Source organism: Poecilia latipinna, unplaced genomic scaffold, assembly GCF_001443285.1.
Source record: "Poecilia latipinna isolate Pla-1442-1.1 unplaced genomic scaffold, P_latipinna-1.0 Scaffold100, whole genome shotgun sequence".
NCBI classification, from domain to species: Eukaryota; Metazoa; Chordata; class Actinopteri; order Cyprinodontiformes; family Poeciliidae; genus Poecilia; species Poecilia latipinna.
In genome coordinates this window covers 514,702-537,098 of record NW_015112716.1, presented here as the reverse complement: position 1 = coordinate 537,098, position 22,397 = coordinate 514,702, and the positions used below count along the sequence as shown (strand labels likewise).

Below are 22,397 nucleotides of genomic sequence, written 5' to 3'. Positions count from 1 at the left end.
TATAACATGTGCTAAGATTAACCCACACTGGTATACTTGTTAACCGTCTTTAGTTTTTTTTGGATCCAAATCCCTCCGAAACACAAAAAGACACTTTTGGACTCGTTGCAAACGAATACAGAGAACATAAAAAGAAAAAAAACAACACTAAACTTCATGGCAGTGAAAAATACAGATTATTGCTTTTAATTAGCAGGAAAACACACGTGCAATCAGAGAAATTTCAGCAAACTTTCCAACCGCCCTCATTAGCATGCTGCTCGTACCCGGGCAGCCACATAAAGGTGATATTAATATTACATTTGGACTCCTGTATAAATATTTGATCAAAAAATGCTTGTGGGCCTCATGTATGTTTACTGCTAGTAGTTCGCCCAAAATTAACATCAAGCATTTCCTTTTAACCGCAGGGAACTCGGTACTTCCTTTGGAAAAAGAAAAAAAAAGGAGGAAAATATGAATTTGGGTTTCTTGTTATAGAAAAAGAAGATTAAAAACCATGATTCAAAGCATAATAGAAACATCTTACCAACTATATAGTGTGGTAATAAACCTTACAAAAAAAAATTTAAAGATGAAGAAGAAAACAACTTGCTACATAAATTCATTAATGACTGTAGAAAAGATATTAGGAGTAAATAAATTAGTGCATGCAATGCTGGCCACATTTATTGACACCCCTGGTAAAAATAAGGGAGAAGTCTTAAAAATATATATATATTTTAGTAACAAAAACAAAGAATTCATTGGCAACCTGCAATCCTCTTGAAACGAATTTAAGTAAAGCAATTTCTAAAATGTAAACTTTATGTTTATCTGATTTTCCAGTGACTTCTACTCAGTAATTCACGACTTTTCTTCTGGTTTTTTGGGGTATAAATATAGCAGTTTGTGTGTGTGTGTGTGTGCGCGTGTGTGTTTGACGTTATCACGCAAAATGGGAAGGATAAATAAACATAAGGTAGTTGTCCATATATCTTTATAAGTTGAGAAATATCTACAAGAAAACATTTGCTCTCCTCAACTTCCCCAAATATCAATCAAGCAACCGTGACTAACGAGACTGGAAAAATCCAAGTTTACCTTGCTACCAAGCACAGGAGGAGTGTTGTAATGAAGCTGGTAAAAATCATAAAAACCCAAAAGTCAAGTGTTTGATAACTGTGCAGACGATTGGCATCTTTAAGTCAACACATTTCTAAATCATTCATTAAATCCCATTTCTGTCCTTTCCTTTCTAAATCCATTTTCTCATCTTCATAATGTCATGTTCAAGTCATGAAGGAGTCTGTCTCGGCTTCTTGTTTTGCTTTTATCGTTCAGCAACAGATAAATATAATCTACATTTGTTCTGGACAGATGGACTGAGGAAATATTTGCTGCCTCTGTCGACACGTGTGCCAATAAAACGGCACAGAAACAGAAAACCACAAAGTTTCGCTTTTTAATACAGTTTTGTTGTGCACTTGATCTTCACACGTTCCTCACTATTTTAGATTATCGTCCCAAAGCTGTGAAATAAAACATATTTGGTGGTGAATATTGTTTACACGGGGAACAAAGACAGGAACATTCAGGTTTTCTACGCAGCAAATCGCAATCTTGCCTCGGACACCAAAACGACTGGAGTCTGCTCTGACTTCAAACATTAAATAACAACAAAGTACTTCTAATTGCATGCAAAACACACACACACACACACACACACACAAAGAAAAGGTTGATTACATTGTAATATTAAAGTAAAAATAGAAGCAATGAGCAGCGTAAATTCCACCGCAGACTTTTATTTTTGAACCAACAACAGCCTCTTCGTTTTCTTTAAAAGTGTGAGTGAATTTAATGAGTTAAATCTCAGTAGTTTCCAGCGCTTTGGGGTTTTCAGCTAATTGCTGCCAAATTCATTCTCAGATGTGTTCATGTGTGCAGCACGAAACAACAAAAAAAAAAAAAAAAAAAGAGAAGAAGAAAAGCACCATGCTTACTTTGTGATAGCGTGAGTGGGCCTATACTTGCTGTCATCCAAAAGCTGACAAATCCCTGCACAACCTCAACGCTCAGGACCTCCACTAGATCAAACACACACACACACACACACACACGCATGCATACAAGCGCGCAAACAAAGAGAAGCCCTGCAATCCCGTTTTAAGCTCTGGAAACCTTGAAGTCAGACGTTTGCTGAGTTTCTCAGCTCAGATCAAAACAAGAAATAGAAAATACAGAAGAGAGGAAGAAAAAAAAAACTCTCTCCGTCATCTAGCAGAAAGTGAGATTGTGCTAACTTTTTTGTTTGCTTTTTTCACCCCTTTTCTGTAGCGGAATCACAAAGCTGCAGAAAACCGGCAATGAAAAGGCAGACAAGATGCCAGGGGACTCATGGCGTTAGAAGTTGCTGGGGGGGAAAAAAAAAAAAAAAAAAAAGAAACAGCAAAGGAAGGGCTGGTACTGTGGATATTTAACAACACGTCTGAGCGCACAAAACAGTCAGAACAGGAGATTTATGTAAAAACCAGAAGGAAGAAGTGGTTATTATGTGGTTGATTGCAATGTGTAGGTCAGAAAGTTTATAGGATTTCGATATGTCTGTAAAACAGGAGCGTATTCAGACCCCAGATATCACATACTGAAATGTCATTAGATGGTGACCTCAGGAGAGGAGATGGAAGACCCTAAAAGTCAAAGAAAATTTTAGCTCTTAGCTGCAATCGATGCTGTTATATTACAGTATTTTTATGAATATCAGGCAGCAGAATGTTCTAACCAGAAAAATAAAAAGAAAACATTTTAACTTGAGGACTACATGCTGTGCAGAACTCATAGCAATCAGTCTTAATGTGGATGTTTTCAAGTATCTCTAAAAAAGAAAAGCTAAACACCTACTTTTAATATATTAAAATATATATAATAATATAAATTTACCTGTTTTAATAAAATAAATAGTAGTTGTGAGCTTAGATACACCTACAGACAAGGCAAGATAAGAACCTGTCCACAAAGAAAATGGCTGAACATCTCTATTATTATTTTTGATAAAATCAATGGTAAATGCTAAAGAGACCAGGGCAGGTGTTATATAACAGAGAGAGAGAAAGAAACAACAATGTTTCCTGTTCAAAAAGGCGGCGATGTGACAGAGAGAGTGAAGAACAAGTCAAGGTGTCTCCTTCAAAAACATGAAAGACATGATGAGAATTATCAGACGCGGAGTTTATGACAGAGTGAAAGAGTGTCTCTATGCAAGGACACGCAGTATGACAATGAAGGAGAGAGATGAAGAAGGAAAAAGAAAAAAAGAAAAAAGAAAAACGCAGGGAGACGGGGCTTTGGAAGGAAGATAGGCGTGCGGTACTAACCTTGAGGCAAGACTGGGTAGCGCAGCAGAAAACGTGGCATCATAAAGATAAAAGAAAGACGGAGAGAAGGAAAAGGGAAAGGTGAGAGAGGGGAAAGAAGAGTTGAGCACTGGGTTAGCCGGCTTGATCAATCTTCAAAGAACAGGAAAGACAGCAGAGCTGACAGAGAAACATCATTAACCAAAGAGAGACAGCTGACGGACATTTATACAAAGAGACAGACACGACTGGGCAGACAGACAGACAGACAGACAGATAGACAGGCAGGCAGGCAGACAGTCACCAGATGGCTTCTTGCTCTATTTTGTAAATTAACATTTAAGTAATGAGAGCCCTACTTTCCTCAAATCACCCCTACGCCAATAAAACTGCAGTAAATTAGCCAATCAAAGCATGAGATGGGTCCAAGTTCAATATTATTATTTCTTGAATGGACTGCACTGGTTATTGAAATTCCCACACTGACAGCATGCACTCTGGGGATCTGAGAGCCTTTGCTGAATTTCATGCAACTTTCAAGGTATAAAAAAAATACAAAAATTAAAAAGTAATTTCCCAGTGTCCATAAATCGGCTCACATGCTTAAGTTGGCGAAGCCCCAACTCCAGCGTGATTTTATGCTTGAGAACATGCTAATGACAACATGTCAGAGACAGGTTGGTCCATGGCCGAACAATGCAGCTATAAAAATCGGTGGATTTCTCATTAGTTGCGCTTAGAGGTACAAACCTGCCCCAACCCTGTTGGGTTTCTTGCATCTCCACCCATTAATAAATGACTTTTCTGTTTTTCTTCCTCTACCACCTTTCTTTCACTTCCCCTGCTGCTCCCCCCTCTCTCTGTTTTCCACTCGTCCTTCCAAATCCTTTATTTTGGCCATTGGGGCAGATTTTCAGCTCCATTTCCCCTCAGTGTGAAGTCACTTTAGTCTGCTCCAATTACCGTCCCAGTTCCTGAAATAAATAATCTGGTACCAGTACAGCTGGATTTTCACGAGAGGGGAAGAGAGAGGCTGATTTTTGCTCTTGTTGCTCTCGTGTTTAAACTGCAGCTGAACTTTTTTTTTTTTTATTAGACTTGTTCCCGCGGCTCGACCGGAGCCCGGAGTCAGCCCCGGCCTGGCCAGGCTAAGAGCAGGCCAGAGGCGTTTCTATTCTTCTCTGACATACCTGTTAGCTACCTGTCAGGCGAAAAGCCCCAAAAAGACACAACATTATTCCCAGAAAAGCTACGGATACATTCCCCATCTGTACATGTAGCGTTACTGGGTCAGGCCTGAAGAGTTAAGGAAGCTTATTTGTGGAATAAAATATATTTACCTGCAAGGATCCTGCTGGGATAACATGTTGATACATAGAGGCATTTTGGCTCAACAGTTACATGAGCCAAAACTGAAAGAGTGAAAGGAGTGAGAAAAAAAAAAAGTGTTTTTGAGAAACTTGGGTGGAAGATCAACACAGTAGACCATAAACGTGAAGTAGAAGAGAAACGATTCATGATTTTTCAAAACGTTTGTCATGCATGATGTGTATTTTATCGACTCCGATAAGCCAAATAAACCTAGTTCAATTAACTGCCTTTAGAAGTAAATATAATTTCAGGTGTTCTGTGAAGAAAAGCATAACAATCTCTATTTTCTATTTACCTAAAGTCGTCTTAGGCACACTGAAAATATGTGAAAGAAGGAGAACTGGTCACAAAAGACCAGATCCAGTCAAAGTTCAGCACTAAATTCAATTGATAAAATACTGCAAGATCCAAATAAAATGCATTGAATTTTTCAGTTAAAGTGAGAAAAACCTGAAAAGTATCTGTGGGTTTTCAAAAAAACAAAACAAAACTAAATTTACTCAAATTTAAACTGAAGGTCCAATGTGGCAAACAAAGACAAATGATGGTCATATTTAGACATAAATAAGAACTTTAAAATTAAAATTTTCATTCTAATTCCAGATTTGTCAATATTATGTAGGAACCCTGAAGACTCTTGGATAGTTTTAGACAACAAAATTCTGCACAAAATGTAACTAATGCAAATAAAATTCCTATTGTGGAGAACTGTCTTTGAACAAGTTATCTCTGCAGCCGTCTTTGTCGGCATGTAATGTTTGTCAAAATGTAACGTTTGTTGCTTGTTTCATATTTGGTTACTGTGTTATGTTTCTATCGTGGAACTGCCTTGTTGCTGAAAAGTGTTAATACAAATAAACTTGGTAGGTAAGAAATGGAGTCAGAGATAAAAATAAAAAAAATTGCTAGTTGGTTCTTGTAGACCAACTAAAACAATGGTATTTGAATTAGAAGATAAATCTATAAGATATGGGAAAGTGTTGCGTGAGATGGCGTAGAAATGGTCACAGTAAATTTGAATTCTGGATGATTCCTCTACAAGCCTAGCAGTCCTCACAGCAAGGGCTCTGAAAGCAAATCTAGCTCAACAGAGAATAAAAAAGAGGTGGAACTGACTGGTTAATTCGCTTTAATTGGACAAACTCACAATTGTTTTCAGAGCGCAGTGTTTTCATCAGAGTCCTAATCTGGAGAATAAAGACACAGCGGTTTCAGAAGGATTCAGAGGAATGTGAATTAAATCAGTATGCTGCAGCCCTCTTTTCTTCTCTGGAAGTTTGTTGTTTTAGCCCCCTTCAATGTGATTTTGTTGGAACATTAGCAAAGTATTTAAATCTTCTTTTATGCTTAATTAAGATGCTTCTCTCTGCCTATGGCTGTCTTTCGAACAACCTAAAAATCCAGGTGTTTATTAGGACTTACTGTTCTCCCACAGGGTCAGTTAAACACCATATAAGCCAACGTTCGATAGAAGAATGTCACATCAAAGAGATGATCAAAGAGATATGACAGGGAGTCCCACCAACATAACCTATAACATTCCTACAATCACAAGGATGGTGAGCACATCAAAAGACACAGATACAGATGGGAAAAGCGATCATTTCTTAGATTAAATATTAAAAGGAGCAGACCAATAAAATTAGAGTCCAAACACATTCCTTATGCATGTTTGCCAGCACTTTCTTTCCAGAGATTCTGGTGATTCTGGGACGGAAGGACGACTTTTTCAAACTCTTCATGACACGCAATAATCCTGCTTGTTTTGTTTTTGTTTTCCATGATGATTTTGCTCCTTTTTCCATGACGGAAACGGAATGAAAACGGGTCCATAAACAACTTTTTCCACTTATCAGAAACCCTAAAATCTGATAGTCCATGAAATATTCAGGGACACAAGTAGAACAGATTTAGGACGGCATGCACAGACGAAACACGTAGACAAGACATCAGAATAGAGAATGTGAGCTCTGGAAGAAATTACAGATGTGACTAGTCTAAAATTATGTAGGAAAGTGGTTAGAAACAGCAGTTTGCTGCTACAAACAAAAAAAACAACAAAAAAACATAATATTAGTGAGCAATTTAGATTCCTACGAGAAGAACGATGTGTTAAAACTCTGCAAGTCAAGCATCCTCAGCTGAATGTAAGTGGAACGGAAAACGAAATAAAAAGAGTTGCATCACTGACAAGTACAGAGGCTCAAAGAGTGTCAGGCCGTGCAGCAGCAGCGGTGCCAGGCTGTGCCTCATTTTACAAACTCTTAGGAGCCGCTTGGCTTGTCATGCCGCAGTAACAGACGACCCAAACCTCTGCTAATGTGTGGTGTGTGTCAGAGTACAAGTGAGTCCAATTTCTGGATTTGAGAGACATAACTGTCCAAATATGCAATAAAATAATGATTTCTTAGCAGCGAGCCAATGCTACAACTCTTTGTTGGTTATTAGTGAGCGCACTGAGCCCTGCCCATGTGGAAAAGACGTATATATCCCCTTAGACTGTGTTTTTGAAAATTTACGCAGCTTATAATAAATTGCAGCCAGCTTAACCTTAGTTGATTAAAACGATAAAAGTTTGAGATAAAGTCACAGAATGATTTTGCAGATAAATCATTCACAATTGCCTGCAAAAGTATTCACAGGCCTGAACTTTTTCACATTTTGTTGCATTAAACCACAAACTCCAACACACTTTATTGGGCTATTATGTGATTATATATATATATATAATCCAACCTCCAGAGAAGAATGGGTGAAAATGTATTCACCACTAGACTTGCAAAGCTGGTAGAGACAAAATCCCAGCAAAATGCATTGACGCGTGTGGCCTGTAAAGTGACAAAATGCTCTAAAGTTAAACATGTGGCGTTTTGCAAGATCATAACTTGTGTTACTTATGTCACTTTTCCACATGGGGGATTGTTATTTTCGTGCCTTTGTATCCGATCCCTTGACAGGCAAAGTGAGTTTTAGCGTGCAGTAGTCTCAAGCTAACTGACACGGGCCACCAGCCACTCACGTGCCCAGGTAGTCCCACACCAGCCCCCCCATTGGCTGCTGAGAGGCAGCGGGGGGAGGGGCCTGCTTTTGCGACTGCCACAGATGAGAGGCTGACGGATTTCTGAGGTGAAATGAGCGGACGCACGCACACACACACACACAAGCAAATGTAATCGCTCGCACACATTCAAAGTTGCACGATTGTTAACAAGTGCAAACACACACATGGGAAGAGTTGAAAGATGGCATGAAAAGGGAAGGAGAAAAGGGAAAAGGGAAAAAGAAGGTGGTGAGTGATAAATAATGAGTTATTCAGACCGAGATGTTTAACCTGAACTCTGGCATTGTGTTGGCTGAAACTGAGCAGATGAGGAGTGAATGGAAAACTACGTTTTTTCTTAAAATTAGCCAGTTTTTTTTCTTCAGACTTCTATTTTGGAACAGGAAGGAAAACGTTTTAGATCCATGTTGGTGGGGGGGGTGAGGGGGGGAAAAAGGAATTTATTTTGTTTTTGTACCTAATCTAATTCCTCTCTCTTACCTCTCCAGTTCATGGATCTTTTTCTCCTTGTCGTTCTTTTCATTTTCCATCTCCCTGAGGATCTCCAGGAGTCGCTCCACCTCAGACTGGGCCTTCCCGGCCTCCTCTCTACACCGGGTCACTTCCTGCTCCAGGGACGAGATGCGTTCGGTAAGTTCAGCGTTGGCCTGCGACTCCGCTGCCGCGCTTTGAGCCTGGAACAGAAACTGCTATTAAAAATAAACGGAGGATTGGCTTTCGAAACGAGCGGATCAAAACATTCGGCGCAGAATGAATGTGCTTGGCCCGACGTGCCGGGAGGTGAAAAATATACATCCTCAGGGGGCTAATGGAGCCACAAATAAGAAAAATAAAAAAAATTATAACAAATGAGCGGCCGTGCTGCTCCTATGTTCTCATCAGAGCACAGAGGGAGGCGGGTGATGTTTAAAAAAACACTCACCGTGAATGCCCTATTTTATGTTACATTTTTTTGGCTGTTTAAGGATACATTTGGACTGGGTTTTTTAACAGTGGAAAGATAATACAGCAAATAAGCACCCTCCCCCCATAAACCGTATTCTGGATTTTAAGCAAAATCTACAAATATTCAAAAACGCGTTTTGTACTGAACAAGTCTGGTCTTCTTTTCTTATGAACGTCACAGCTGCAGCATTAAGCTTCCATTAATTATTGTTTGAGGGGCAACGATTACGAATGATTTATTAAAAAAAAACAAACTCTTGCTAAATGTTCCAAGTTTTCGACATTTTTTCAGAGTGAGTGTTTTACAGGAATATCTTTTTTTTTTTTTTATCTTCTTCAGTAGGACTCCACATCCTCCACAGCCAACGACTGTGTAGGGTTGCCGTATTCAAGTCTGAAATATTGTTTGTGTCTTTTAGCTGGGCTAAGTTCAAGCTGAAACCCCGGCATGTGTTTTTTTATTTTAATTGTCATGGACGTGGTAATACCGCTCAATTCAACGGGCAAATTATAGCCAGTCGAAGTGGTTTTTGTCTTTCTTTTGGCTCGGCCGAGCTGATGGAACAGAAAATTGGTTGCAAGGGGAAAAAAAAAAAATAAAAAATAGATAAAACAAAGAAAAATAAAACAGGTTATAACCAGCTTAGAGGTTAGAACAGCTGTGTGTTTTCCCAGAAGTAAATGTTGCTCTTGGGACAGATTGACGTTATGTGTGTGTGTGTGTGTGTGTGTGCACGTCTTGGTCCCACAATACATAAACCCCTATTAGTTTTGGAAGTGGACGGCGATTTTAACAGCTCCTTACGTGGAGAGGAAATGTTTGGGTGGCTGGTGATATACGGAGATCTTTGTGGCGGAAAGAAATACGGCGGAAAGTCACGCGTCTTTTCTCCGACCATTGTGTGGAAAAGAAAGAAACTGAGAAATAAAGGCTGATGAGGGGAAACACCACAGATGCACTGACACGTTCATACATATTCCTCTTTTCTCTGTTTCTCACATTTTTTTCACATGTTCTCACACACACACACACATACGCACGCAGCCAAACACATTCAGGGTGTGATGGTGGTGTTGTCTTCTAGAGTCTGTGAAAATGACTGTAAGGCTTTCAGCAGGCTGTCACACACACACATTTTACAGACTGCTGTGAGGGAAAAGATATCTGTTATGCAGGCGCACGCACGCACGCACACACACACACACGCATACAAACAAGTTTTCATCTCTTTCTCTGAAATAAGGGAAAATAAGTTAGGAAAGAAAACTGCAACTTTATCCTCTTTCATTATTAGGACAGCATCCGCAGACCTTTTTGAGCTGGTTCTCCAGTTTGATGCACTCTTCCTTTTTCTGTTCCAGGTTGATTTCCAGACTTTTCAGCCTGTTCTCCTTCTTTAGAGTCGAGGATGCGAGCGAGGAGGCCTTCTCCTTCAGGTCCAACACCGACGTCTGCAGTGAAATAGTGACCAGGACGAACACTTTGTCAACAGGAAATCTGAAATCCTAAAGGAAATTTCTTCTACTTGTACATTTGTTAGGATGAAACTGTTTTTACAGATTAAACATGTCCTTGAAATTGTTCCAATAACGAGAACATTTCTATTCTCAACATCAAAGTAAGGCATCTTAAGCTTGCCGACCAAGAATTGATTCCCCTTGAACATTTCCATATTTTTGTTGTGTTAAGGCTTCAAGCTTTAATGTATTTTATTTGTGTCAGTAGAAGCACATAAGTTCAAAGAAGTTCATAATTGGGAAGTGAGGGGGGTAGGGGGGAGGGGATATGTGGTTTTCCCAAGTATTTAATGAAACTGGTGCAGATTAGTATTCGCCCAGGCGGAGTCAACGTTTTATAAATTACAGAAGTAATTTACAAAAGTCCACAGTTTCAGTCTTTTTAAGGAATCAAAATGGTTTTCTGAGTTCAGCTCTGCCCAGTTTCCTTGTCTCTGCAGAAGTAAAGCATTTCCTCCAGTAAGATGCCGACAAACTCCTTCCACTCTTCAGATGACAAACTAAACATCGATTAGTCACATGTATAAAGCCTGGGACAATATTTTAGACCCAAACTCTGCTCGCTCTATCCGATGTGTTCCTAGATATTTGTGATGCGGCTGCGTCACTAAAAGTCTCGATGAAACATACTCAAGTGTTTGCAACACAACAAAAAGTGAAAACAGTTATTTTACTACCTCATCTATTATGTATGCATTTGCATTTAAGAGCTAGTAGTAAAACTGATAAAAAAAATAAAAAAAATGATTTAAGGCCGGAAGTATTTCAGCTTATAAAAATATCACAACCTGCATATTTCCTGGCAGCGTCTCTCAACGAGATTGTTCCTCTGTGGAACAATAGCTGAGGCCTTTCTGTGTGAAATTTGCATGCTTTGTTTGCTGCAGGATGGATTTTCTCCAGGTGCTCCAGTTTCCTCTCACGGTCCTCAGCTATGCATGCAAGGCTGATTGGTTTTTCGAAGTTGTGTGACCGTGCAGTAGTTGTCTGATTTCTGTGACACGGCCAGGGTCTGTCTTGCCCCTTTAGCCTGAAGCCAAGTGGCTCAAAGTGGATTTATCCTTTTTCCACACTCGTATGATTAACTCTGTCCCCTGCTGGTTGTAATATTTCCCATGACCTGTCTCTTTTCTCACTTTTAGGCTCAATCCCTCCATCCGTAAAAAATCTCCCCCTCTCCTGTTCCTTTCTCGTTTTCTTTTTTCTTTTTTTTTTCTCCTCTTTTGGTGGAGGCAGTGAAACAGAAACCAGCAGGACCAGAAGGAGAGATGCTCAGACGTGTAATTTCACCCATGACTGACCTTACCAACTTCAGACTTCAGATCATCATGTTTGACTGGGCTTTGGTCAGAGAAACCTTCCTGCTTACTCAGAGTATATTTAGGTCTGTGTATACACTGGTGTTGTAGGACAAACCTCACGTCGGCGTTTGGCAGCCAAGAAAGGAATGCTTGTTCTCTTGGGAGATTTTCTGTGTACTTTATGACACAAACAGAGAGGTTTTCTGATTCCCCGCGATTGCTAAAATTAGCTTAAAAAGGACTTTTCACAGCGGCGGCTCTCTCTCGGTGACTCTTCAAAAGCAAAATCTGACAGCTGCGATTTTGTCGACTCATTTTAATTTTCAGCGAACAAGAGAAAACGAGTACATTTGACACAACTAAATGCAAGAAAGGTGAAAGAAAGAAAATATTGCCACTGATTCTGCCTCGAGCTTTACGTGACTTTCCCGTTGTCCTCCCCTTGCGCCGCGACTAGCACAGTTTTCTAACCTGTGTTTGCTTTTATCAGCGCTTGCACAGGTTACATTCAAATAATTTTAGAGCCTCGCAGAGTCCCTGTTATTTCCTCACGACCTACAATTGAAAGGTATATTTTATTTTTCTCGTTGCTTTAGTTAGTTATACAGTTTCAAATCCACGCTTCTATCTTTGGAGCGCATTAATGTCCATCTCATCAATGAATTCCCTCATGCATTTCCAGATTAACTACTTACTTGTGGTATGTTGAGCCTTATTATCCACTAATAAAACTAAGACTCCTGGAAATCTAATCATTCTAATTAATTGTGGTTTCAGTTAGCCATAACTTTCCTGCTGTGCTGCCCAGCAGCTGTAGGGTGAAAGAGAAGAAAAGGGAGCCAGAAAATGCTTTGTCGCTCTTCTTGTATTCCTCTGGCTCTGTTCTGCAGTCTTGCCTAGCTCACAAAGTCGTTATTGGGGAAAAAAAAAAAATCAGCTCAGATTATTGTTTCCATTAGCTGTGGCCTGTGAATTACCTACATTTAAATGGGATTCTACTTCTTTGTCCTGTGGCATATCAAATAGGTTCGTGGGAAAACTAATAGCATATCTTCTGATGTTTTCTGACCACAATCAACATGTTTGCGGTGACCGTACCTCGCGATCAGCCAGCTCAGCCTGGAGCAGAGAGACTTTTTCTCTCAACTCCTTCAGCTCCTTCTTGCTGGTCTCCATCTCGTCTCCCTTTTCTCTCTCCTCCTTTTCTCGCTGCTCCTTCAGCCGCTCGATAATCCGCTCCTGAATAAAGACGAGGAAGGAAAGCAGAAACGGAGCTAAGTTACAAAAGACAGGAGGAGGAAAGCGGACAATGTGAAGGGGCCGTGAAAAACGAGAAAAAGAGAATAAAACACCTCATACTGTCCAGGACGCATTCACAGTCACTCAATATCAAGTTTCTGTACTAATAAGTGTCACATTAAACTTTATGTACATGGCAGCTTTGACAGGATCTAACAGCCAACGGTGATTTTACACACGTAATGTGTTTTGGCGCAAGACGTAAAATTCGCAAGCACTAAAACAGAAAAGCTGACCTCTATAGCTGCAGAACAACTCAGTGGCCAGTTTAAAGAAAAAGCACAAAAGTTCGCGCACCTTTAAAAAAAACAAAAAAAACAAAAACAAATGATGCAAGAACCCAGAGTGCGCGCATAAACGAAGGTAAGGGAAGAAATGTCGAAAGGCTTGAGCTGAAAAACAGGGTATTTCAGAAAGCAGGGAAGGAACGGAAAGAAAAGAAAAAGGGAAGAAGCGGGAGTGTGTGAGCTCCGACATCCTGCCAACAATCACACACCTCGCCGACACCGTGTGTATAAGTCACTGGTCAATTCCAAACCTGCTTCCTGCGTGTGTGTGTGAAAGCCTCAAAAAGATCGAGTTTATAACCTAATAATCTGTAAGAGCATTAAAAGGAAAGCTAAAACATAACAGATTTTGGTTTCTGAGAGTTAAAGTCAAATCCCCTGAAAAAGCTGCCTGCAGAGTCATAAATCCGGTGCTGCAGTATCGTCTTGAACCTGAATGTTCACACATAAACAGTGATCAATGAGTAAATCTGAGCCATGTGGCTCCGTGCCTGTCGGCTCCTTGTGTTTTACAAAAACAGCCTGTGAATAATTTAATAAAATGACAGCTCGTGTAATTATCGGTGTATTTCCATTTATTCCGAGTCACCGGGTCAACATGTGGGTGGTCGGTGGTTTTGCTCATAAAGCTTTTATTAATGTAACCTTGCTCGGGCGCTGACCCGAGGCTGACCAGCGGTGGGTGTTCATGTATTCGTGTACGTGCATCTTTGTGTGTGTGTGTGTGTGTGTGTGTACTTTCTCAGCCAGAGCTTCCTCCAGCGTTCCCAGTGCGGTGTCTGTGTTTGACGTGTCCGTCTGCAAAGACTTGACTCTGTCTTTCAGACCGCTCAGCTGCTTCTCCTTATCCCGCAGCTGATCCTGGAGGTTCTCGATCTGTAGAGGGGAGGGAAGAAAAATAAATCATCAGCTGCTTTAGTTTTGATGCATATTTCATTACTGAATGCTAAAAATGATATTTTCTGGCAGGTATATGGGCTCCAAGGGTTCCTAAAGTGAAGAATGTTACCAGCAAATTACACAAACTGACATGTCTAATTGAAAAATGAAGTTTTATGCCTCCATTCATCAGACAAAAAAACGTAACATGTTTTTTTTTTTTTTTTTTTTCTCTTATGTAAATAAATTTCAAAAAAGAACAAATTTGATATTCTGATGGCATGTGTTGAAGCTCTGAGAGTTTCCAAAGTAAATCACAGGAGCTAAAGTAGCATTAGCAAGAATTACATCATAAGCTAATGTGGCTAAATTTCACAAACTAATTAAGCTACGCTATAATAAACAGTAGTTTGTGTTTTATTCATAAGAATTGTGTTGTTGTTTTTTTTTTTTGTATCACAAAAAATAAATTAGCCAAGCTAGCATAGTTTGTTTTAGGGAACTTGTACACTAGCTACTAGGACTATGCTAATAAGGTAAATAGCATAGTTTTAACATTTGAACAACTAACTAAACCTTATGCTAAGTTTACTTATTAGACCAGATTGTAATATTTGCTCAGCTCACTTGTGCATTTTACGACCTCGACAAAAAGTCATTGTCCGTTCCAGCTATGGAAAATTTGCCATATTGTCCTATCTTATTGCTAATTTGTATACTATCAGTTAGAAATGTACTAAATATCTAACTTGAATGCTTTTTGAATTTGAATTGAATGAAAAAAATCAACAGATTTGAATATATATTTAAAACTACCAGCCAGACTTTTGATATAAAGTCAATTAAATTCTCTTAAGATTCAAATGTGCTGCAACACAGACTGCTACAGGAGATCCTTGCTGCCCACAACTATCCCCATCTCCAAAAAAAGGGGCTGCGTCTACAGTTTATTTTTGTTTCACTACCTAAAGAGAAGATAAGGCAATGCACTGAACTGTAAGCTAAAAAAAAATAAAGTAAAGCTTATTTTTATTGCAACTTTCACTTCTTTTTGTTTCTTTTCTCCTATCCTCTCAAATTCATCGTAAAAGCAATTCATTTTCTCAATAAAAAAATGAATTGCTGACATAAAAATCTCTGACATAAAAAAGAACTGATTCTTGTTGAAAGCTTCAGGTGAACGAAAAAGGCAGAGAACTAGTGTTTCATACAACGCTTTGCTTCTTTTAACCCTCAAGCTCTTTCCCTCCACTCTCTCCCTTCTCAACCAATTTTCCTGTATATTGTAATTTTGATTTGGTGAAAGATTGATTTTGCCCTAAAACACCAAACTACCAGATACAGTCTAGCTGAAAAAATACAATAAATGGCCAAAAGGATTCATAGCCTTTGAAATTTCAACATTTTGTCCTGTTAGAAGCAAAACCTTCAATGTATTTTATTGGGACCAACACAAACACTGATAATGAGCAAAAGGTGCAACATTAAGGAAAAAAAAAACATTATGTAGTTTATGTGATGTCATATTACATGTAAATAAAAGTGGCAGATGTGCAAAAATTCTGTTTTCATTTCTAATTGTCTTTTATCATAAACAACTGACTCAAAAAAAAGGAGGGAAAAAATAGTCACCCCGATGTGCAACCTTTGACTTCTTTGCAGGTGAGAGATGCACGTTTCCAGTACCAGAGAAAAGAGCAAGCGTGTGTGTGTGTGTGTGTGTGGAATACAATAAAATATTTCCAGCACCTCATTAATCAACAGTTAACCTGACAGCTTGACTGACACATCTTCCTCCTCCTCCTCCTCCTTCTCACACTCCTGCACGCGCACGCACGCACACACACACACACACACACACACACACACACACACAGAGAGAGAGGAGCCCTCGCTGTTGACAGTGAGAGGCCATGTGACTCTTTGATCTCGACAGCACACGAGCGTCGCGCTTATATACATATAGAAACGCCGTCTGCGCGTTCTGCTCGTTCTATTTCAGTCCCGAGGAGATGGGAGATCACACGGTTATCTTCGCTGCTAATCAGCTGCAGGTTCGTGGTAATTTACTCACGAGAACAGAGAAGTTAAAACGTAGGAACGGGGTGGGAGATATGAAAACTGAGCGCAGGAATAGAGGGAGGAAATGTGGAAATCAAGGAGCAGAAAGCAGCGCCGTTTCTCTCTCTTTCTCCGACTCGGAACTGTATTCTATTTGAAGACAGCAGAGGTCATCATTTATTAAACAAGAGGAAGTCATTAGTATGCATCGGATTTTAAACACACCATGTCTCTCTCCTCCCCCTCCCTGTCCCTGCTTTATGTCTGCCGACTTGATTTTCCCTATTGATTAAGCTGTGCACATTTTCTACTTTGACATATTCTTCTGCAAGAGAAAGCGGGGGGCACAGGTGGAAAAAAAAAAAAGAAAAAAAAAGGAGAGTTGGTGGGAAATGGAGAGGCTTTTAAAGGAAACACAAAAATGTAAACAGGATCTCGTTTTCCAAAACTTGTCTCATCCACTGTCCTAAATAATATATGTTTGTATATTTTATATATTTGTGTATTATGAATGACTATCAAGATTCCCACAGAGATCCTTGGGCAAACGTCCAAACTATGTTCTGTCCTACACCTCCATCTAGTGGCCAACATTATGCATTGCATCTTATTTTCAGGGAAGAAAAAAAAAAAAAAAAATTTCTAGTAGCATGAAAAAACCTCACAATTAAAAACTTTCAAATATTTTTAATTTAGAAAAAAACCTATAAGCTGTCCACAAAGGCTAGCTTTCTGATACTGTCTCACGCAGTGAGTGAAACTGTTTAAATTTAGCGGATAAACAGCAACTCACAAGTTCTTTACTTTGAAAAACAGCGTTAAAAGTTGCTCCATTTTCTCCACTGTTTAGACGTCTAATACCCAGGAATACATTAAAACACATTTATACAGTTGTAGAAAGCAGCCTAACATTATGCTTCTGGAATGACCTCAACCTTGATTCTACTGATGTCAAGGCTGCAATGTATGGGGTTATGTTTCAAAGTCAACAATGAGAAAGGAAACCAAGGAATTTAAATTACATCTTTCGATTCTGAGAAGAAAAGCGGTCAAATGTCCAGCGAGAATTATGGAAAAGGCTCGCTGAGGGCTGCAAAGATTGAGTCATTTCGCTGCAACTTGCTGAGGGACTTCCAAGTAGTACTGGTTGAAATGTATAATTCTGAGAAAATCAATAGTAATTCCAAGCCTTGTCTTTAAAATGCAAGAAAGATGCACTTTGCGTTATCATTTGACCATGGAGAAAGAACAGCTAGTTCGACGCCGTTGATAAACTTCTGACTGAAACTGCACTTAAAACATCAGAGTTTAAACATTAGCGGGACGCAAACGATGAAGCTTCCCACCTTTTTCTGCAACACGTTCACTTTGCGCTCCTTGACATCCAGCATGTCTTTGAGGTCCGTGATCTCCCCCTGCTGGGTGCTTTTCTCCTCCGTCAGCTCCGACATCTGCTGGCTCTTTTTCGAGAGCAGAGACTCCTTCTCTTCCAGGCGAAGACGCAAGGCGTCCACCTGAGCGCACGAAGAAGAGCAAGCGAGCGGAAATAAACGCTTGGAGCAAATAACGGCGATAAGCGGGGGGTGGAGGGGAGCAGGTTTACCTCGGTCTGCAGTATGGCAGCTCTCTGTTCCTTGGCAGTGAGCGACTCCTTGAGTACGTCCACGTGTTGCTTGCTGTCAGAAAACTGGTTGTTCAGAGTCTCCAGTTTGGTCCTGAGAGCTAGCAGCTCGCTGTCTTTGCGACTCAGCTCCTGTTTCGCCTGCTCCATCTGAGAAACGCGCAGGAAGGACAAAACATCTGAATGTGTGCCGTAGACGAAAGCATGCCCTTCTTCTTTGGTTTATATCCCTGTTGAAACTCACTGCAAGCATTTCAGACAGATTCAGTTTTTTAATGATGCATTTGTACCATTCGTTATCTTAAATGCGCTTGTTATGTAGCAAACGACTTCAACGAATTATTGAAAATTAGGTGGAGCATTTCTGAGTGTTGTTGGTTTTCTTTCATCAGAAATGATCTTTTCTGCCTTTTTTTTCCCTCTTTCTCCTGCTCTTCTCATGATAAATAATAATGGTAATTGCAACAGGCAAGTTTCTGGACATGCACAGTGAATAAAATTTCAAAAGTGTTGCTATGATAAATCCAGCAGCCTCAATTACACCGTTTCAATTGCGATTGAAAAAAAACACAGCTTAAATGAATTATTAGTAGACCAAAATCAAGATGGCATTAAAACTGATGATGAGTGCAAGTAAACCAGTAGAGCGGAGAGTTCTTTCAGTGGTATACGTGCAACAACTTGAACTATTGCACACACAAAAACTAGTGTAAAAATCTCACTGGAAGAAATAAGATCTACTAAGTGAGATGATATACAAGTTAAATATGTTACTGGTACAAAAAGAAGTGCATTTATTGTCCTGGTTTTCCAAGTTCTCTGCTGAAAAGCAAACAAAAATTAGAAACACAAGTCAGACTAAAAAAATGTTAGCAGTCCATGTGAAAAGGTCTGGTTCGATTCTGCTGCCCACTCTGATTTTAAAGTCTTACTTTCAAAGGAACTGATGAATAATTCATTTTAAGGTAATCCAATAATAATTCCTCATATTTGCAGCTATTTTAAAATAAAAGACATAATCTCCATTTCTTTCAGCAGCTCACCCGACATGTCAACTCACACTTAAGGCATCTGAGGAGAGCTGACCCAGACCTTTAAGCATGAAGCTTTTCGTTCTAGAAAACCAAATCAATTCATCTGCAAACCGACCCACTAGATCATGCAAGAAGAAAGAGGCGCAGGTTAGAGGCGGCAACCTGCAGGAGTGCGTTTTTAGCAGCTATAAGACCACTTACAGTGCAGAAACTGAAATGAAACGCTACAAGCCCAGCAGGCTGGGGTTCTACTGATAGACGCTACTTAAGCTTCAGCCTGTAAGAGATGAAGGAAGGAAGGGAGGAAAGAAGGAAAGCGGACACAGAGGTGCTTCTCTTACTGCAGACACCTCCTGCTGAAGCTCATTGGCTCGCTGCCTTAGCTCCTCCTTCTCTGATTGGCTGTGAGTTAGCTCTTCCTTCAGCTGTTCAACCTGGCAGGAGAGGAAGGGGTCAACACAGGGGGAGGCCTCCAGTTTTCCTTAAACCTGTTCTCCTTCCTCACATCTCAGCAGAGGGAGACGGAGATGTGAGGAAGAGGCCTGATTGCGATGCCCAGCATGTCCGCCGGCGAGTGTGTAAATGTCATAAGCAGCAGCGGGGGGGAAAAAAAAAAAAAAAAACACGTCGCAGTGGAAATTAAACACATTTTTTAGTAAAGGGAGACTACTGGGGAAACTGAAATATGTAGTCTGAATGTATAAAACCCAGTAAATCAAATAACACTTTTTTAAAAACCATGCTTTTATTAAATTCACTGAGAACATTTTATGCGTTATGTTAAGTTAAAGCAAACCTGTATCCCCTAACAGATAATACAAACTGATGTAAAGATCCTGAAGATTCACACCAGGGGGAAGCCTAGGTGTTGTGGGTAATGGGTGTGTTGCTCAGTGCATTGATCACCTTGTTCTTCATAAACTTGGAGTGGGATCTGTAGACCTCCATCTGTTTGATCTCCTCCTCCCTCTCCTCGCTGCTCAGAGCGCCGTTGGACTTCAGCATCATCACCTCCTCCTCCAGCTCCCTCATGCCGCGCTCCATGGAGCTGATCTTTGCATCCTGACAAATTCGTTCATAAACGGGTTACTTACAAGTTTGATCAAACGTGATTAATGTCTATTGCTGCTGTTGCTTCCTTACGTTTTTAACTGTACCGCCACAGATTTTCTCTTAGGTATGGTTTCGACTAGACCTTTTGAAAAACTTCTTCTTTTTTTTTCTTGCTGAAACATGCAATCCATTTTCATCTTTAGCTTTTTAGCTGTTTGGCTCAAACTGACTGCTCATAATTTCATCCACCTCAATAAAAGCCACTCTCTCTTCAACTTTGCAGAAATTCCTGCAGCTTCTTCAGTGATGCAGTCGACCTCTTCGCAGCTTCTCCGTCTAGTTTTTATTTAAAATATTTTGGATACAGATCTATTGTTCAAATGGTTTTCAGATTTCAAGCGTAATTTATTGTTTTGGTACCCTTCTCCAACAATGAGATCCTCCTGATCCATTGTAACCACTCTGCCAACCGTGACTGAGGCCAGAGGATGCAAATCAGGAACTCCTGCCGGGACCATAATTTCTTTCAGGTTAAAGAGATTAAATGTAACCGATGACAGATGTGAACTGAAGAAAACTGGAACTGAATCAAAACATGCTCCAGAAAAGTTTAATCGCGCGCAATGCAACCGTGTTACTGCTGCTCTTCAGTTGTTGTAGTCAGAATAAATGTTAAATTAGAGGATATTTGTAAGGATTAATCCAAACAATCAACTTATTTCACAACACCTGTTGTTTTATTGGGTTTTCATCATTCAAGAGCCACCAGACTAAACTCTAAATCTGCACAAGTGTACTACAAGTATCAGAAATTAAAATGTCACCAAGATGCTTACCTTCATTTCAATAACAGTCTGCAGGGCCTTGGTCTTCGTCGATTCTGGCGCTGCTTCGTATCTCCTGTGAAGCTCCTGAGAGACACAAACGCCACGACGGTCAGCAGAGGACAAGCAGGAAGACACGGCGGGATGAAAGGAAGGAAAGACAGAGGAAGGAGACGATCGCGGGGCGGGAGAGGAGGCGATGGCGGCTGACGGAACGGGATGGCGGCAGGGCTGGATGGCTGGCGTGGGCCGTGGTGCGGGAAGTGGGGAGGACGGGGAGTGGTGGAGAGTGGATCGGTGGGAAGGATGGGCCGAAGAAATGACGACGAAAGAAGGAGAGTGTGGAGGACAGGACGAGGTCGTGGGGACGGGATGGATGGAGTGGCGTCTGGGAGGAGGCGAAGGGACAGGGACGGACGGAGAAGAAGGGAATGAGGGATGGCGTGATGATGGAGGACAAACAGGAGAAGGCAGAAATGGGGGGGACACATGGAAAGGAGGCGGGACAGGGACGGAGGGAGAAGCCGGAGAGGACGAGGAGGCAGAGAGGAGAGGCTTCCTCCGAGCAGAAGAGCTGGATTTTATCTTCCTCGGTTTGATCCGGCCGTCCCACATAGCTCGAACAGAAAGGAAGGAGGCTGATAACTCTGGCACAGTTTCACAGAATGATCCGACCCGACAGCCTGAGGTGACGCTAATTCGTTCAGTTCACTCACAAACTTAACCTGAACCTAAATTAATCTAAAAAAAAAAAAAAACAACAACAAAAAAGAAAAGAAAAAAAAAACACAACCAAAAAACTTTTTTTTTTACAGACTCAAGTGAAAAACCTGTAACAAAAGTCACATCATCCACACCACATCCACATTTCTAAACATGTAGCTGCCTTCTGGTAGATCCTCCTCCATCACAGCTGCCTCACCAAATGAAACAGGAGTAAGGATGAGAGGTATGTGAAGGAGGGCAACGGTTGATGCGAAGGCACAAGAAGAAAAGGAAAGGACAGAGAGAAGTGCCAGGCAGGGCAAGAATAAAGCAGAAAGGAGGAGATGACACAGTATGCATCACTGCTTTTCTTTGGCCTCTTACACTTTGACAAAAGCAGCAAACGCACAAAGACAGGAAAGTACAAAAACCTGGACAGCTGGGTGACATCGCCGGAGGGGCTGGTAACATGCACACCAAGTCAGATAAGAGCCCTTTGATATTATTGTTTGTGATAAACGATAAAGTTTGATAAGCTTCCGTCTGCTGAAGTCAGAGTGAACATGGTAGTAAAGCCGAGGTAGCTGTCTGGGACCACAGAAAGAAGATTGTAGCAGTTTACGAGTCTAATAAGGGATTTTAAAAGGCGTCAAAAGGACTTCAAATCCAGTATTCCCCCTTGACAGAAGGTAAGCGTTTGAAATAATTGCAGACACACCAAGTTCTCACCGTTCAAGGAGGTTTTAACTGAAAGCAGACTGCGGGACTCGTAAACAGGTCTCCCAAATCTCCCTTGTTATTGTTGATTTAACTGTAGAATCAGAAATTCACTAGTATAACTTTCACTGGATGTGCGGAGGAAACTTTAGCTCTCGAAGAAAACGATAACGCTTGGAAGAAGAGATGTTGGAAAAGAAATCAGGACCTCTGGATTAAGGCTGTTTGTGCAGATGAGTCTAAATTTGAATTATTTGGAAATCATAACTTGTTTGTACCTTAGCAGCAAGGACAAAAAAAAAAAAAAAAAAAAAAAAAAAAAACATAAAAATTTTTGTTTTTTTTAAAAATTATTTCTAAAAAAAAACTAAAAATAAAATTCGCGG

The 22,397-nt window shown here is 40.4% G+C and overlaps 1 protein-coding gene across 7 annotated transcripts in view; it reads right to left on the bottom strand.

Annotated features, from left to right (window-relative positions):
• Positions 1-22,397, bottom strand: part of LOC106944012 (ELKS/Rab6-interacting/CAST family member 1-like) — a 78,487-nt gene that overhangs the window by 20,067 nt on the left and 36,023 nt on the right. For 2 of the 7 annotated variants that reach the window (XM_015027288.1, XM_015027295.1), the window contains exons 7-17: positions 20,602-20,676; positions 19,619-19,774; positions 19,054-19,146; positions 17,661-17,828; positions 17,404-17,571; positions 13,856-13,993; positions 12,630-12,770; positions 10,024-10,164; positions 8,248-8,441; positions 7,726-7,827; positions 3,357-3,368 (exon numbers count right to left, since the gene is read on the bottom strand). In XM_015027288.1, the coding sequence (XP_014882774.1) occupies positions 3,357-3,368; positions 7,726-7,827; positions 8,248-8,441; positions 10,024-10,164; positions 12,630-12,770; positions 13,856-13,993; positions 17,404-17,571; positions 17,661-17,828; positions 19,054-19,146; positions 19,619-19,774; positions 20,602-20,676 (1,388 nt within the window). The remainder of the gene's footprint in view (positions 1-3,356; positions 3,369-7,725; positions 7,828-8,247; positions 8,442-10,023; positions 10,165-12,629; positions 12,771-13,855; positions 13,994-17,403; positions 17,572-17,660; positions 17,829-19,053; positions 19,147-19,618; positions 19,775-20,601; positions 20,677-22,397) is intronic. The other 5 variants (XM_015027307.1, XM_015027301.1, XM_015027312.1 and 2 more) reach the window with 5 other exon arrangements.